Genomic DNA, 17,129 nt, shown 5'->3' on the forward strand with positions numbered 1-17,129 from the left:
GGAAACTTCAGGTTACTATAAATAAGACTAAGGTTGTCATATTTGGTTCAGGGCCTGCAGCTGATTATAAGATATTTTTCCATTACATAATATAAAAGATATATAGTTGTTCTCCGTATGAAGCCATCTATAGCGTTATTGAAACATGCTAGAAATGTTAAACTGCCCCTGGACCTTCTTCTCTCGGCATTTGATAAATTAGTTCTACCAATAGTGTTGTATGGATGAGAAATATGGTGACATGAGAACACTGAATTGATAGAAAAGGTGCATCTACACATGCTGTAGATCACTGTATTGTCTGTTTCAGACTCGCTTTTGGCAGACCGCCGCCATATAGCTGGAATGTTGTTGAGTGCGCCGTAGCATCCAACAGCCTTTCTATACAAAGAACAGTGTGAAGGCAAAACCATTCCCAGTCATCCTTCGGAACAGTAAGTGAGTATGGTTTTACGCCGCTTTAAGCACTATCCAGTATGCCATGGCGAGCGACAAGAGTAGCCACAATGTAATCATGTTCGGCCAAATCGGGTATTCGTCATGTCAAGCGAACACTATAACCCCGAGGTTGACGCAGTGCCGCGGTTTGAGGAAGACTTCAAGTTACATCCTCAAACAACCTGGTAAATGGCTATCCTCCAGTTTCCTCCACATGTGTTTGCTGGGTCAGCTGCACAGGCTCTGTCGCACTGGCTGTCGGGAACCTGCGTGTAACCGCTCTTGATCTCGTTGCCACACAGACACTCCACTCCAACCTTTAACACAAAGTAGGTGATATAGTTGTTCAACACTGTTGAGCAAGCCGTAGTTTTTTTTCTAATAGAAAACAGACAGAGTCTCTCCTTCAGTTATTTACCAATTTATGCATACGTTGGGGTGAGTTAGTGAGCGTGTTGGTACTTGCTCTTGTCAGACGGCCACTAAGTGGATTGGATAGCGTTAGAGAGTGTGAGTCAGTGATCAAGTTCGAATGAATGAGTGAGAGAAGGTTTGGTTGGGTGGGTGGGTGGAAGTGAATGAGTTAGGTGGTGGGGGGTGAGTGGGTGAGTGAGTGTGTGGCTGAGTGAAAATGTGAGTGAATGAAGGAATGAGTGAGTCAATGAGTGAGTGAAGGAGTGAGTGAATGAAGGAGTGAGTGAAGGCGTGAAGGAGTGAGTGAAGGAGTGAGTGGGTGAAGGAGTGAGTGAGGGAGTGAGTGGGTGAAGGAGTGAGTGAAGGAGAGGATGAAGGTGTGAGTGGGTGAAGGAGTGAGTGGGTGAGTGAAAAAGTGAGTGAAGTAGTGAACAGGTGAAGGAGTACATGGGTAAAGGAGTGAATGAATGAGTGTGTGAAGGAGTGATTGATTGAAAGAGTACATGGGTAAAAGCGTGAGTGAAAATGTGAGTGATGGAGTGTGTGAGTGAAGGAGTGGGCGAGCGAAGGAGTGCGTGAGTAAGTGAAGGTGTGATTGAGCGAAGGAGAGAAGGAGTGAATATGTGAATGTGTGTGTGCGTATAAATGAGCAGAGTAGATGTGACATCTGAATACCTCTAATCCAAAGAAGGAATAACCCCTCTGTGTGCAGTGAAGTCTGCACAATTCAATGGTCATTAGGGTTATGTCAATCAGATGTTCGTAGGGAAGAACTCGGTTACTGTCATCAACGTAGCAACCCCTGTATACAGGACCTACAAGACAAAGATTAGACATTAATGGTTCATCCAACTGCCCTATATACAGGCCCTACAAGACAAAGATTAGACATTAATGGTTCATGCAACAGTTTGTATATATAGGACCTATAAGACAGACATTAGACATTACTCGTTTACATAGATGCCCCTATATACAGGACCTACAAGACAAAGATTAGACATTAATGGTTCATCCAACTGCCCTATATACAGGACTTGCCAGACAAACATTAGACAGTTATATAGTAACTGAGTCATTATTTTTGTAAAAGACATAGCTATTGATGAAGAAAAAAGTGGACGTTTAGGATAGTATCACTAAACTATGTCTACAGTATCACTAAACTATGTCCGCAGTATCACTAAGCTATGTCCGCAGTATCACTAAACTATGTCCGCAGTATCACTAAACTATGTCCACAGTTCGAGATAGTTTTGGTATCTGTGGACTGCATAGTTTAGGGTAGTATCACTGACAATTTATTGCTTTGATCTATTCTTCTGATCAAAATTTCAGACTCACTAGTGGAAGCCATTTACTTCAGGCAGTTGTTTTAAACTAGACGTTTCAAAATATGCCATGTGTTTAAGGATGTTACCATATATATATATGCATAACATATAGTATTTTTAAAACAGTCTAAACCTGTGAAGAGAGAGAGAGAGAGAGAGAGAGAGAGAGAGAGAGAGAGAGTATATGTGGATCACACAGTTGCACACTCTGATTTGCACAATCTGGCACGTGGATACAAAATGGGTTCGCTTTTCGTTCCATAACGTCAATTTCAGACAAAGGAATCAATTAGAGGTGAGGTATTGAACTAGAAAGCAATTCAGTGTGTAGACATAATACACTGAGAACGCCAAAGATGCATTGTTGAGTCTCTGGTAATGTCACCCTGATCGATTACAGCATGACAGACACAGGCACATCCAACTTACATGGAGCGACATTGAGAGCACTTCATATGTGATTAAGCATTGATTCTGAGATACTGAGCTCCGGAAAACCTCTTAATATTTAATTACAGTAGGACTGATGTTTTTATCTACTGTCGGTAGTGGAATGTAAAGCGTTATTTATCGTAGGTACACAAAGTATATAAACTTACATTATATCACTCACACTCATTATTGATTTCATCTGCTATCGTCGCGGGCAGGTGACTAACATGAACGTATTCATTGATGGATATAGTGAGTGAGTGAGTGAGTGAGTGAATGTGCTGAGTTTAGTTTTATGCTGCATTTAGCAATATTCAAGCAAAATCACGGCGGGGAACACGAGAAATGGGTTTCACACATTGCACCCATGTGCAGAATCGAACCCCTGCGGCGCGACCGGCGACCGCTTTAACTACTAGGCTACCCACGTCCGTTGATGGCTACTGACAAAAACAGTGAAACCATCAGGTGTATGTGATGGTGTATTTATACATTACCATGACCAAAACAAGAACAACCACGTGAACATCAACAGTTCAATGATATGAGGAAGTGGGGTAGCTAAGCGGTTAAAGTGTCCGTTCGTCACACAGATTCCCAAGATGGGCACAAACCGTGACCCAATACCTGATGTCCCTCATCGTGGCATGGTAGGAATACTGCTATCAGATGCGTAAAATTAAACCCACTCTCATTCACTGATTGTAGAACGGCTGTATATCTATCATATCGTGGTTAGTGACGGTAGTTTAAGTTTATGATATCACCATGTCAACATATGTTAGCCTAACATGGTCACAGACACACCATGCCGTACCAATTTGTACTTGACAAATGTTATATTTGGCATTACACTTTCTCAGTAAAGTGCAAATTCTACGATTTGTGTTGTGTTGAGTCTCATTCGGGATTCGAACCGTCGCCCTCGGAAGCCGAGGTGGCTGACTTTGTGTGCTAGCGACTAGACTCTTCACTTTGAGGGAATGGGATCGAATCCCGGATGAGACTAAACCCCCAAAAGTACTAGAATTTGTACTTTATACTAGGAAAGTGAAATCCAAAATATAACTCATGTTACGTTTGACCACTCGCTAACTAGGATGTCACTTTCAGTGAGCGTTACATTGTAACGTAGTTCCACAGTTCCACGTAATTCCAATAGCCTCGTCCAGAATGAAGTGATTACAAAACAGCTGGACACTGTAGTTGATTATATACTGATGTAAACAATCAAAAGAACGCACATGTAACACATTTGACAAAAAAGAGTAAACCTTCGTACCTGATGTCGTAGTAGTTGTAACTGTGGTGGTCGTCGCTGTAGTGGTGGATGTTGTGGTTGTTGTGGTTGCTGTGGAGGTACTCGTTGGTGCAGTGGTGGTAGTTCTTGTAGTCCATGTAGTCTGGGTGTAAGTAGTTGACGGTGTAGTTGTGGATGTAATGGATGTAGTTTGGGAGGAGGTCGTTGATATCAGTGTAGCTGTGGTTGTAGATGACACATCGGTAGTAATATTTGTACTTGTTGATGTATTTGGATAAGCAGTCGTTGTTGTCAATGTTGTGGAACGTATGGTAGTTGTAGGTGAAGTAGTAGCTGCACTTTGAGATGTCTTGGTGGTTGTTGTCACAGCAGGCGCAGAAGTAGTTGACGTGAATGTAGTAGCAGTTGCACCCGGATATACAGTCGTTGTTGTCAATGATGTCGTGGGGCTTGGGATAGTTATGGTTGTAGATGACGGAACGGAAGTAGTAGTTGTACCTGCAGTTGTGCAGGTAGTTGTTGTGACAGCAGACACGGAAGTTGTAGTTGGCGTGAATGTAACAGGAGATGAAGTGATTGTTGTCAATGTTGCCGTGGTAGTTGTGTAGGTGGTGGTTGTTACAGCAGGCACGTACATAGTAGCTGACGTCGGCGAGGTAACAGTTGCAGCGGGAGATGACGTCGGTAACGTCGTCTCTAGACAGATGTATGCAATTGCTGAGTTAACAGGAACACACGTCTCTGTCTGGGCGCACAGGCGATGTCCACATTGGCCATTGTGAGACTAGAAAACAGAATGGCGTCATGTCATGAAATAGAAATAGTACCAAAAAAATCAACATTCTTGCCAAAGCAAGGATTGGAATAATTCCTTCTGTGTTATGATTGCAATGGGCGGGGTACCCCTGTCTTGTGGTTAAGTGTCTGTTTGTCACGCTGAAGGTCCTGGTTCCATTCTCCACATGCGTACAGTACAATGTGTGAAGCCCATTTCTGTGTTCTTTGATTTTGCTGGACTGTTGCTAAAAGCGGCGTAAAGCTAAACTCACTCACTCACGCTATGATTGCACATGTGTAATAACAACTGGATACTTATAATCAAAAGAATATTTCGATAAATATACAAGACAAATCTTCTCCAAACCCAAATAAAATTCTCCAAAAGAATAAAATTATCTGCAAAAGAAGTAAATTTACAATATTCCGACAATACCATGAACATATGTATATGTTGTATTATAAAAATATAGATGATAAAAGGTGTACGTGGAAAGGTGAACGTATCCGCCCTCACCGGTGATACATGCAAAGGCTGGTCAATAATTCACTTGAAGCCCTTCAATGTTGCAACTTTGATTGGACAGGCTTGAGCAAGAATAGTACGGCTTTCCTGAAATACTGGATTTTATCTTTCCCCCCGAAATTCTCCTGAAATTGATCGATTTTACCTCATCCACCAGTGAACCGTTAACACCAAATATATACACATTTATGCTGAACAGCAAGAAAAACGCAACCCTTTTTCGATTTTTGAAAAAAAGAAGACGTAAACATGAACGTTGTTTAATGAGATTTTATTTTTTCGAAACTTGCGTTTCTTTTGCTGTTCACTATATTCTTGTGCTGCTGTGACATTGCTCGTCATTGGGGGAAGCCATCCCTTTTCTCATACGGCCTTGTGGGGAAATTATCTTTGTCACACTGAATACTTAGATCTAAGTATGAAACAAGACAAGTTCAAAGATGAACCGGAAAAACAAACGTCAGGGAAAGAAACGGAAGGAAAACAGATCTGTGGTTAAAAAAGGAACACGTAAGTAGGACGGGTCAATGATATGATGAGGTTACCATGACATCATAACGTTGTATCGCTTAAAGTTATGCCTGAATACCTGCCTACATCAAAATCCTTCACTGCAGCCTGTGACATGCTAATGAGTGAGAAAGTGCGCGTAGCTTTACGCATCTTATTTTAAGCACGGACATTAGAAATGTGCTTAAAAATGTTGGGAATCGAAACCGGGTATTCGGTCTGACCAACGAATGCTCTAAACAGGCGCTAGTGTTCATACACTGGTCATAATCATAAGTGAAACCATCATCAAGAAATGAAACGAGGGAGTTCCTATTGGAACAATAATTGCACTGGCGGAAAATTCTCTTTCAACAAAAGCGCAAGTCGCACACACAATTTCTATTTCTGTTGAAACGCCACATCGCTCTTTAAAGAAAGAAACAATTTCAGAATACCAGTTTACTAATTCTGATACACAATGAGTTGCACAATGAACAGCTGAAATGTTTATCTGTAGGTTGGCATTTCAGTGTAACTCATATTTTCATTTGCAAATGTAATAGAAACTCATCAAATATACACAAATGTGGATATTTGCATTGGTCAAATGAAATATTTTGAGACAAACACAATCCTCCACGACAATATCGATAGGCAAACAGAGTTTTCACTTACACTGACCCAATTATCCGTCTTTATTATCGAGACCATTAGGTCAGCATCAATAGTCACAACACGCTTTGGAAGACATCGATGCCTGTGTAAATTTGTTCCTAAAAAAAAGTCGTACATGTGTCATGCTTCCACAACACTTGACTGCTAATCAATTAATCGTTGATCGTCATGTATAATTTGAGACCATTAATGAATTGATCATATAATTCTTGAAAAACATGACCATTTATGGAGAACGTATATGTTATTTTCAAGGAAGCAAATAGAGACTATACGACGTTATTTTCAAGCAAACATATATCTCTCGTGAGAGATATAGTACTTGATTGATTGAAATATGTTTCAATCAATCAATATCTCTCTCTCGAGACGTCGTCTTCTTCGCTTGCAATCCGGATAAAACAGAACAACCATACAAATGTATTTACTTTTACTGAAATGTTTGAGAAAAATGAAAATGAATATCACAAAATGAAATTTTAACATCGATAAAAAATCGTTGCAAATATTTGTAAACATTTAACAACATGTCGATGGTATTGAAATAGACAATCTGGCAAATGAAAGTGTATACCAATGTTTGACGGCGTTTGAAAATGAAGTTTGTATGCGCGGTATAATAGCTTCTTGGACTTCAAGTAGGTTAGTTCCACTTAGGAGTGATTGAATATTTTTTACGCCACCTGAAGCAATATTACGGTGGAGATTCACGCATTGTATGTGGGGATCTTCCCCGTGCCGGGCGAACGCTTTAATCATTAGGCTAACCCACAACTTAGGCTACCCTACCACTACCGCTACCCTGACAATAAGGAACATTTCATAATATTGTTATCTTTTGATAGTGGTGCTTGTAAGTTTCACATATGCGATGATTAATCTGAAAAAAAACCCCGAATAATAAATCGATGATAATCGTCAAGGCTAATTCCTTCTTCAAAGCAGAAACAATGTGGCTAACAAATCAGATCTCCCGTATCAGATATAATTTAGATATCCAAGATTAGACCAGTGGACACTTAGATGTCACAGACAACTGTCTAAACATCGTGCCAGCAACTAGAACAGAGCAGAACTAGACGTGGGTCTTAGACACGTGGTTCTTGGACTGGTGTGAACACCTATGGCATGTGGTTTTTAACACTTTGATGATAAGTGCGTGGTTCCCAACACGCAGAATGATCAGAGCGTGGTTCTCAACACTCAGAAGGATCGGTGCGTGGTTCTCAACGTACAGAATGATCAGTGTGTAGAATATTATGGTCTTGAGAGTAGCAGCACAAAGAGTGATGTGTGCGTAGTTCTAAACATGCAGCATAGTCTTCAAACACAAAGAATTACCAGAGCGTAGTTTTCAACATGTAGATAGATGAGTGCAAAATTCTCAACACGAAGATAGATCAGCTCGAAGTTTTGAACACGAAGATAGATCAGTGCGTGGTCCCTACAGTCGTTTATTCCTATCAAATAAAAACTCCTGTGCAACATTGCGTTAACTATAAATGGCGCCGTTCTAATCGGTAAGGACATTCTCTTCAAACGGTCAGTGGTCACTGAGTAGATAATACTGTGAGATTGCATTGCTTTGTCAACACACACGTGTATCAGGACGGAACTTAGGAGAAAACATACGATCACATCTGAAACAGCATTTGTTTTGCTTCTCTGAAAGTAGCAAAGTTACCTTATGATTTGTGAAGCCGGTGTCAGTGGATGCAGGCTGTGTGGAAAGGTGGCAAGTTCTGTTAGCAACATCCCAGTGATACGCCTCACACCGTGATGTGTAGACACACAGTCGATCACAGACGATCTGCGACGACACAACTTTCACGAGGAACACATCTAACGCCGACGGTACCTGGAGGTGGCAGCACACGACGTACAACACCGACAGCCGCAACGACAGCACGCACGTCATGCCTGGACGTCTGAAGCAACAGGGACACATATGTTTAACAACACTCCACGGCATATTTTACATTCCTCGCTGAAATCTTAATTACTTTAATACATCGCAGTTGTACATTTGGTTGAAGACAGGGATCGATTGTGTCAGGACATGTTCCAGATACGATTAAACTACGATCTTTCGAACATATTGACTCAGGACCGGTCGTAGAAATGAGTGAAAGGGTTTATATGCAGATGACAATTGTTCTTCTGTTTATAAATCGAATCACATGGAACAATAAGCATTCACTGAACTAACATGCATGGAATAAGCTGAACATTTAACAATAGTAAGACTTCTGTGACTCATTTATCTGTTTATTGTCCGGTTTATGTGACAGTTTACGGAAGGCTGTCATATACCCTTGATGTTAGAGAGAAAGAGAACAGCCACGCATTCGATGCCCACGAGGCTTTTGTGTGATAAACAGAATTAACAGGAATAGCTAATACAGGTTTAATGTAAGACAAAATATTAAGGATGTCAACTTCTCCTTCACTTCCACACAACGTTTCTGGACTTTTGTTTGCCTCTTCCTTCTTCACCAGACGTCATTCACCAGACGCCATTCACCAGACGCAATTCACCAGACGTCATTCACCAGACGCCATTCACCAGACGCCATCCTGATGCGTTGCGTATAAAGAAGTGGACATCCATACTATAGTTGTATACTTGAATACCAACTTCTATGTGCTCAAGAAACCCGCAAGTCTAATGCGTTCACAAAACATCATGCAGGTCTAATACTTTCACAAGGCAACGTACAGTGGTCATATTTCGAACATAAATTAAACCTTACACTATGATGTCTGTAAACTAACAAATGCTCATGAACAAAACCTATATTCGCCGTCCTGGTCCGGAAGCGCGGGGTCCGGTTAAGCGAGTACAATTACTGAATGTAAGTTTCGTTTAGCATAAAAATCACCCGGAAGGCCGGGTTCCGGATATGCGGGTTCCGAGTAAAAGGGGTTCGATTGTATTCAATGAGTGAATGGTACCGTTATCGGGAAGCATGAGACAGAGAACTGACCAATCCTGGTTATAATGTTTAACATCCAAGAACGCTGTATTCAGGCTCTGGAAAATGTTATCAATATCTGCATTTCAGCACTAAGCAAGACAGACATGTTGATGGTTGCAAGATTTGACGCGTAGCTAAACATTGATGCGAACACCCGGGTCTACTGACGCACAGTGTCGTTCACCATGAGAATCTCCACTGACTCAAACAGCACTAATACAGTGTATCTCCCTGTCGGGACAATAGACAACAATGAAGTAAGGGCTACTTACACAATATTGATACAATGTATCTCCCTGTCGGGACAATAGACAACAATGAAGTAAGGGCTACTTACACAATATTGATACAATGTATATCCCCCTGTCGGGACAATAGACAACAATGAAGTAAGGGCTACTTACACAATATTGATACAATGTATCTCCCTGTCGGGACAATAGACTTCAATGAAGTAAGGGCTACTTACACAATACTGATACAATGTATCTCCCTGTCGGGACAATAGACAACAATGAAGTAAGGGCTACTTACACAATACTGATACAATGTATCTCCTTGCCGGAACCATAGACAACAATGTACTTGATGTCTCACGGACAATGGAAAAGACGAGCAAGCACAGAACAAATGAGAAAGCTTGAATCAAAGCACAATGGTGATTGGTGTGTTTAGTGGCATCGGTGGTAGCTTAGCAATGAATGGTTCATTAGTAGATGTCTGATCTGTGGAGACAGCGTAAACACAACAGTCGGGTTCTAGCGCAGAAGGTATTCTGAAGACCCGAAAGAGCATCCATGACAGTCAGGTTAATCATAATGCGCTGAACGAACATACTTGTGTTTAAACGCTGTGTACCTATGTTGAGTGAGTGAGCTTAGTTTTAAGCTGCACGCGAAAATATTCCAGCTATATGGCGGCGGTCTGTAAATAATCGAGTCTGGACCTGACAATCCATGATCAACAACATAAGCATCGATCTGCACAAGTGGGAACCGATGACATGTGTCAATTAAGCATGACCACCCAATCCTGTTAGTCGCCTCTTACGACAAGCATAGTCGCCTTTCATGGCAAGCATGGGTTGCTGAAGGCCTGCCCAGCCCCGAATCATCACGGGTCGTAAATATGTTGAAGATACGGTCAGACGGTCATCAGTATGAACCCCACAATCCAAGGTTAATGTCATGAGCATCTATTCATTGACATACCATCTCATGTGTCAGGCAAATCAGCGAGACTAAACACCCGATCCCGTTTATCGTATTTTACGATCATTCTAATCTTCCGTTATTCGGAATGAACTCTCTTATTGACATTCATTGTTCACGTGACTCCAACATTTTGAAAGGTCAAGATCTGACATCTGAAATCCATCATCTGATTATGTGAAACCAATGTATAATGTACACATATTGGTCTCATTTTAATCCTGCATTTGCAGTTGAGAATTTCCAGAGAAAAGGAGAAAAACAGTAATTTCTTCAGAGAATATGATATCAAGCAATTTCAGGAGAGAAGGTGAGTGAGTTTAGTTTTACGCCGTACTCAGCAATATTCCAGCTATATTTCGCGCCGTCGGTAAATAATCGAGTCTGGGCCAGGCAATTCAGTGGCCAACAACATGAGTATCGATCTGCGCAATTGACAACCGATGACATGTGTCAACCCAGTCTGCAAGCCTGAGCACCCGATCCCATTAGTCGCTTCTTACGACAAGTATAGTCGCCTTTTGTGGCAAGCGTGGGTTGCTGAAGGCCTTTTCTACCCTGGGACCTTTACGGGTTGCTTTGCTTTGGATTTTGTGATTAAACACACAAACTTTTCCTGAAATATTGTAAAACAATCTATCCAACACAAGAATTTTAACACAATTAATAAACCCCAAATAGATAAAACCAAGTAAATGCAGGAAAGGAGATGGACTCCAGTGAATCAGGAGAGAAGAAGACGTCTAGAAATGTCTCGAGAGAAGATTACATCCAGAAATTTCAGGAAAGAAGGAGTGATGAAATCAGCACTTTCTGTGGAGAATGTAAAATCGATCAATTTCAAGAGAATGTCGGGGAAAAGATAAAATCCAGTATTTCAGGAAAGAGGGTGAAGTCAAGCAAATGTCATGATTGAAGAAGATATCAAGCAATTTCAGGGGAGATTTTCATGGGAAATGACAAAATCCAGCCATTTCTGAGCAGATGTTGAAATAAAGCAATCTTATGCGAGTAGGTGACTCGGAACATGATGAAGTCTACCCTAGAGTAGGTATAACTGCAGTTATACGGTCACACTAATAAAAACTAGAGGGCCAGCACAGAGTTTCTATGTTTTATGTCACCAAAAGGCGGCTCTACTGAACATCATTTCGAAATCTTTTCAAACGTAGTCGTCATTAACATATAGGAACTTGAAACTCCAACAGTATACATGTATATGTTTAAAATTAAAACTAAATCCCACAACGAATACATCTTAATGTATTCTCTTAAGTATAGTATTACTGTTTACTGTCTACTGTGTTACTGGCGCAAAAGCATGTTTTTGTAGCAGATTGCAACAATCAGTCGTTATTGCAAAAGAATTAGAGGACACGATAATGAAAATTGGGGCAACATTTCATTCTTACGTCTTTGTTTTCTGTCAAATGATTTCGTCTTCTTAACAGTAAAACGTAATTGCAGTAATAGCAGTAAAACATGTAACATTTCCACTCATCATCCATATAGCGAAACACAACCAGTGTTATATATATCATATGTGCATACGTGCACATATCAACATTGCCTAGCAATCCTTTCGTCTGGGGCGTCGTTGAACAAGTGAACGTGACGTCACACTTGCCTACCGTGTTGAAATGAATGAAATGATTAATAAAGAAACCATTACACACTTGTTCGTGTACAAATCTCTACTATGACCGGGTATGCGTAAGTAAAACATTAACATATATGAAGGCTGAGTATAATCAAGATCAAAATATGAATATAGATGAAATAAAGACAAATTGTGAAAATATAAAACTGACTATATCAGAGATTTTCTTTTGTAGAAACATTCTTGATGAAAACAAGAGGAAATACTGTATCATGCTCTTTATGCCGTAAAAAGGATAAATCACAGAAAACATTAGAATTGAAAAAAAAACTATTGATAAGCTTGAAGATAAAATTAGAGATGATCTTCCAAATGTAAATGAAAATGTCTTATCAAAATTACCTAAAGCAAAAACAGAATTAGAAAGCATTAAACAGGAAGAACGTAAAGGACAAGAAATAAGAAGTAGAAGGCGAAAAACCAACAAATTTCTTCTGTCATTTGGAAAATAGGAATTTTACTCACAAACGTATTACAAAAATAGAAAACAATAGTGGCGATATTATTGTAGATGGTAAAGATATTTTACAGGAACAAGTGAAATTTACAAAAAGCTATATGCTATGCCTGTAATTGAAACATAGAATACAAATACTTTAAGAAATATATCAACCCCTACAGTAGACGATGTTATACAAAGATCACTAGAAAAAAAACTATTGGAAGTTGCGGCATCGGTAAAGACCATGAAAAATTGAAAGCCCAGGTATTGATGGTTTCAGGTATTGAGATATTGTTTCAGATGATTTATTGTAAATGTGTTTTAAAAATGTTAATTAGGAACATATTTTCAATATGATAAAATGGAATCAAATATTAATTAATAACGATCAATCTTACGTAATTCAGAACGGCCTTCTTTCTTCATTTTTCAATAATGAAAGAGGTTGTAGACAGGATGACCAAATGTCCCCTTACCTGTTTTCATTAGTCACAAAAATATTGGGGATAATGATTAGACAGAATAAGGTATTGTTTGATGTATGCAGATGATACAGAATTGTTCCTGGACGAGTCAGAAAACAGTCTACAGGCAGAGATGAACACTTTGTTTAACGAAATGTCAAATATACTTAAAATATGCAAAGATAACCGACTAGACTGGGATTAAGGTAATTTTTATGTTTTGGGAGACACATTAAATGCAGAGAGCTGGAAGACCTAATGGTGACTAACACACATAAAAAGCTAGATAATATTAAAAAAATATTAGGAAACTGGATAAAACGCAATTTGGATATAGTTGGTAAAATAGTCGTTATTAAATCACTAGCGTTGTCAACCCCAGTACATATATTTTCACCGCTTTACCTAACCCACCAGAATCTTTCATCAAAGAGTTGGAATGATAAATGCCAATTTGTTTATTACCTCCTTAAACCTATCGTATCTCCAGAAATATACGCGAAACAATAAACATATACAATATGTTCTTGTAGATGATATATTTAAACTCAACATCAATACATTTGTTTCACTGGAGAACCACTTTTGATGTATCGGAATATTGGAATGTGTAATAAATGTGATTGAAACTAGGTAGATGATATTCTACAGAACCACTATGGCTTAACTATCAATTTACTCATCAAAACTTCATTAGTAAGCCATAGCATTCAAAAGGACTCTGTACTATTAGAGATATATGTGATTCCAATGGTTTATTACCTTTCGCGCAATTAAAAGACAAGTATTCCTTGAATGGTACTGTACTATTCTACAATAAAATATTATTAAATATTTCTTATCAATGAAGAAAGCCTACATCTAACAGAGAATTCACCAGAGAAAGTATCAACATTCCTGAACCATTAAGAAATATATTAAAATATTGTAGACACCTTTATGACATATTAATTAAGATAGACAATCTACCTTAGGTACGTACAAAATGGAAAACCCAATTTCCAGAAGATATGAACTGGAAAGCTATATTCACTAAATTTAGAAAATGTGCCAAAGATGTTAAATTGATCGATTTTCAATACATATTTATTCAAAAGACAATGTTCACCAAACGTGAGTTGCTATATATAAAACATGCTGATGATTGTTCATTGTTTACTGAAGAAAGAGGAGATATAGAACCTGCGTAACATTACTGTCAGCATACCCCAAACTTCTGGTTTCACTTTGAAGCTCTTTTGAAAGACAATATACTAAGTTTTATCTTAAATAAGTCCACAGTCATTTTTGGTTCCCAATACTCCGATTATCGTATAAATCATATCATCTTCCTTGCCCCCCCAAAATACACTCATAATATGAGCATATAAAGTAAAATTCCGATATTTTAGAAATTCAAGAAATCTCTCAAAGAGATAATGAAAACAGAAAGATATATAGCAACGAAGAACAACAAAGAACAACAAAGAACACAGGAGATCACTGGTGAGTATGCTCATTGATCAAAAGTTCCAGTCTCAGTTTACCTCTTGGTCGCAAAAGAGTTTGAAAAAATATTTGATACTTATGCATTTTACATTGAAATGAATCTGGATGGATTCAATGTACTGTATGTGAAGACTACACAAATATATGTATACTTTTGAACTGAAGAAAACTATGTGATAAAAGCCGACCAAAGACCACCCCCAAAAGAGTACAGAGGTTTAGAAGAGAGACCAGCTATCTTGAAGTTCAAGGCCTAGATTTTCAAAGCTGTCTTAGCGTTAAGGCAGTCGTAAATCATTGTTAATGTATGACATATACGACCCTCTTAGCGAAAAGGGGGCTTAAAAAATCTAGACCCTAGACCGCAAATAACGGCTTGACACTGAAAGAGTACCGGGAGAATGACTATGTTTTTTTATTCTTGGTGCTGTTTCAAAGTTGCCTGCATATTTTGTTTTCACCACATATGATTGAATTTAATTCACAGTGAAATGGCCATCTGTGGTGTGATTGTGTGCTTTGCTTGTTTTGTTATATATATATATATATATATAACGCTGGAAGGATATATATATACACACCCATACACCCATACACCCATATATATATATATATATATATATATATAACGCTGGAAGGATATATATATACACACCCATACACCCATACACCCATTCACCCATACACCCATAAATATATATATATTCAATATATATATTTATGGGTGTATGGGTGAATGGGTGTATGGGTGTATGGGTGTGTATATATATATCCTTCCAGCGTTATATATATATTAAGCAATCTTGTGTCTCATTGGCTAACTGTGCGGGGTAATTTGTATTATTTTGTAATATGTTTATTAATTTTGTACCACTGAATGTACCCTTAAATAAAATAATTGTTTTTTTCTTCTTTTCTTTCTTTCTTCTTTACACAAAACGCTGGTCGCTTTGTAGGGTGTATCTTAAAACTGTAAAATATCATCTGTGTTTAAACATCCATTGTCTATACATTATATATATATGGGCACATATGCATATATATATGTATGGGTGTGGGTGTCTATATCTATATATATTTCTATATATATGACATACAAGTAATTGTAATAGTTTAATAGTCAAAACGTTATTGCCGTAGGTACGTACAGACACTTACATGCATCATGAGTACATTGATCCATGAATCATCACTGATTTATTCTGGAGGTGGGGTAGCTTTGTGGTTAAAGCTTTCGCTCTTCACGCCGAAGGACCGGGTTCTATTCTCTATATACATATGGGCACAATATGTGAAGCCCATATCTAGTGTCCTCCGCCGTGATATTGCTAAAGGAGGCGTAAAGTATTTTCACATTGACGTATTTTATTGCAGTTCTCTGCAGATCAGAGAATCCTGTGATCAACAACATGAGCATCGATCTACGTAATTGGGATACGGTGACGTCTTTCAACCAGGTCAGTTAGCCTGACCACCCATCCGGTACGTTCCCCCTTACGACAAACACGAGGTGCTGAAGAAGACCACAGAAGTCTACCTTCATGACAAATCAGAATCAAAGTGACAACCTACCGTGCCATCAAATATTATCGTCTTCTTTCACCAGTGGGACGTCCGTCGCAGTGCATGCGTTGCATCGGACCTGGAGCAGAAGAATTAAAACGTGTGTTAAATATCAAAGTTAATTTACAGTGATCTATTATAAACTATGCACTATTTAAGTACTTTAATTGCTAATTCAAATACGTTATTGTGTTTGATCTTATCAACAACAAAATTTGTTTACATGTCAATATGCCAACATGACTCCAATTAAAACCTCATGCTTTATCTCGTGCTGTAATAGACTATGGGACACTAAGCATAACGCTACTCTTTTACATACATACTGTAATCGATAAGAACACCATGGAGACCACACTAAGCTTCATGACAATAAATTGATATTGCTGCATTGTGCTCTACTGCCATGGACGGATTGTAACTCCCATACTTGAACACAGGACTGTTAGACTCGTAGAACAAGGTGATCGTAACTCACATACATGAACATAGGACTGTTAGACTCGTAGAACAAGGTGATCGTAACTCACATACTTGAACATAGGACTGTTAGACTCGTAGAACAAGGTGATCGTAACTCACATACATGAACATAGGACTGTTAGACTCGTAGAACAAGGTGATCGTAACTCACATACATGAACATAGGACTGCTAGACCCGTAGAACAAGGTGATCGTAACTCACATACTTGAACATAGGACTGTTAGACTCGTAGAACAAGGTGATCGTAACTCCCATGCTTGAACAGATGAACATACGTGAAAGGGGCAACAACATGTATTGTTATATCTAAAGCATTGGCCGCGGTTGGATAAACGGAACTGAAAAGGCAAATAGAAGGATATATTGATTGATTAAATAAATTTGCTATGTTACAGAGCCTACTTGCTCAAATCGATCTTAGCGCTATGACTATCTTAAGCCTAAAGGGAATGGGAATTACAATCATTGTAGCGCTAACTTCGCTGTGTG

General features: G+C 38.9%; 1 protein-coding gene across 1 annotated transcript; it reads right to left on the reverse strand.

Moving 5' to 3' along the window:
• Nucleotides 1–611: 611 nt before the first annotated feature.
• Nucleotides 612–8,297, reverse strand: LOC137274253 (uncharacterized). Its single transcript, XM_067807351.1, has 4 exons — nt 8,034–8,297; nt 3,901–4,663; nt 1,528–1,667; nt 612–755 (listed from the first exon to the last, which is right to left on the reverse strand). Exons 1-4 carry the CDS (start codon nt 8,295–8,297, stop codon nt 612–614), a joined length of 1,311 nt encoding a protein of 436 aa, XP_067663452.1.
• Between the last annotated feature and the right edge of the window lie 8,832 nt (nt 8,298–17,129).

The sequence above is a fragment of the Haliotis asinina genome, chromosome 1 (assembly GCF_037392515.1).
Source record: "Haliotis asinina isolate JCU_RB_2024 chromosome 1, JCU_Hal_asi_v2, whole genome shotgun sequence".
NCBI lineage: Eukaryota > Metazoa > Mollusca > Gastropoda > Lepetellida > Haliotidae > Haliotis > Haliotis asinina.

Excerpts from the sequence above, each read along its gene's own strand:
- LOC137274253 (XM_067807351.1), bottom strand. The coding sequence starts at position 8,297 with ATGTGTCCCTGTTGCTTCAGACGTCCAGGCATGACGTGCGTGCTGTCG. Across the intron at positions 4,664-8,033 it reads CCGGCTTCACAAATCATAAG|TCTCACAATGGCCAATGTGG; the intron begins GTAACTTTGCTA and ends TCTGTTTTCTAG. Across the intron at positions 756-1,527 it reads ATTCCTTCTTTGGATTAGAG|GTTGGAGTGGAGTGTCTGTG; the intron begins GTATTCAGATGT and ends TTTGTGTTAAAG.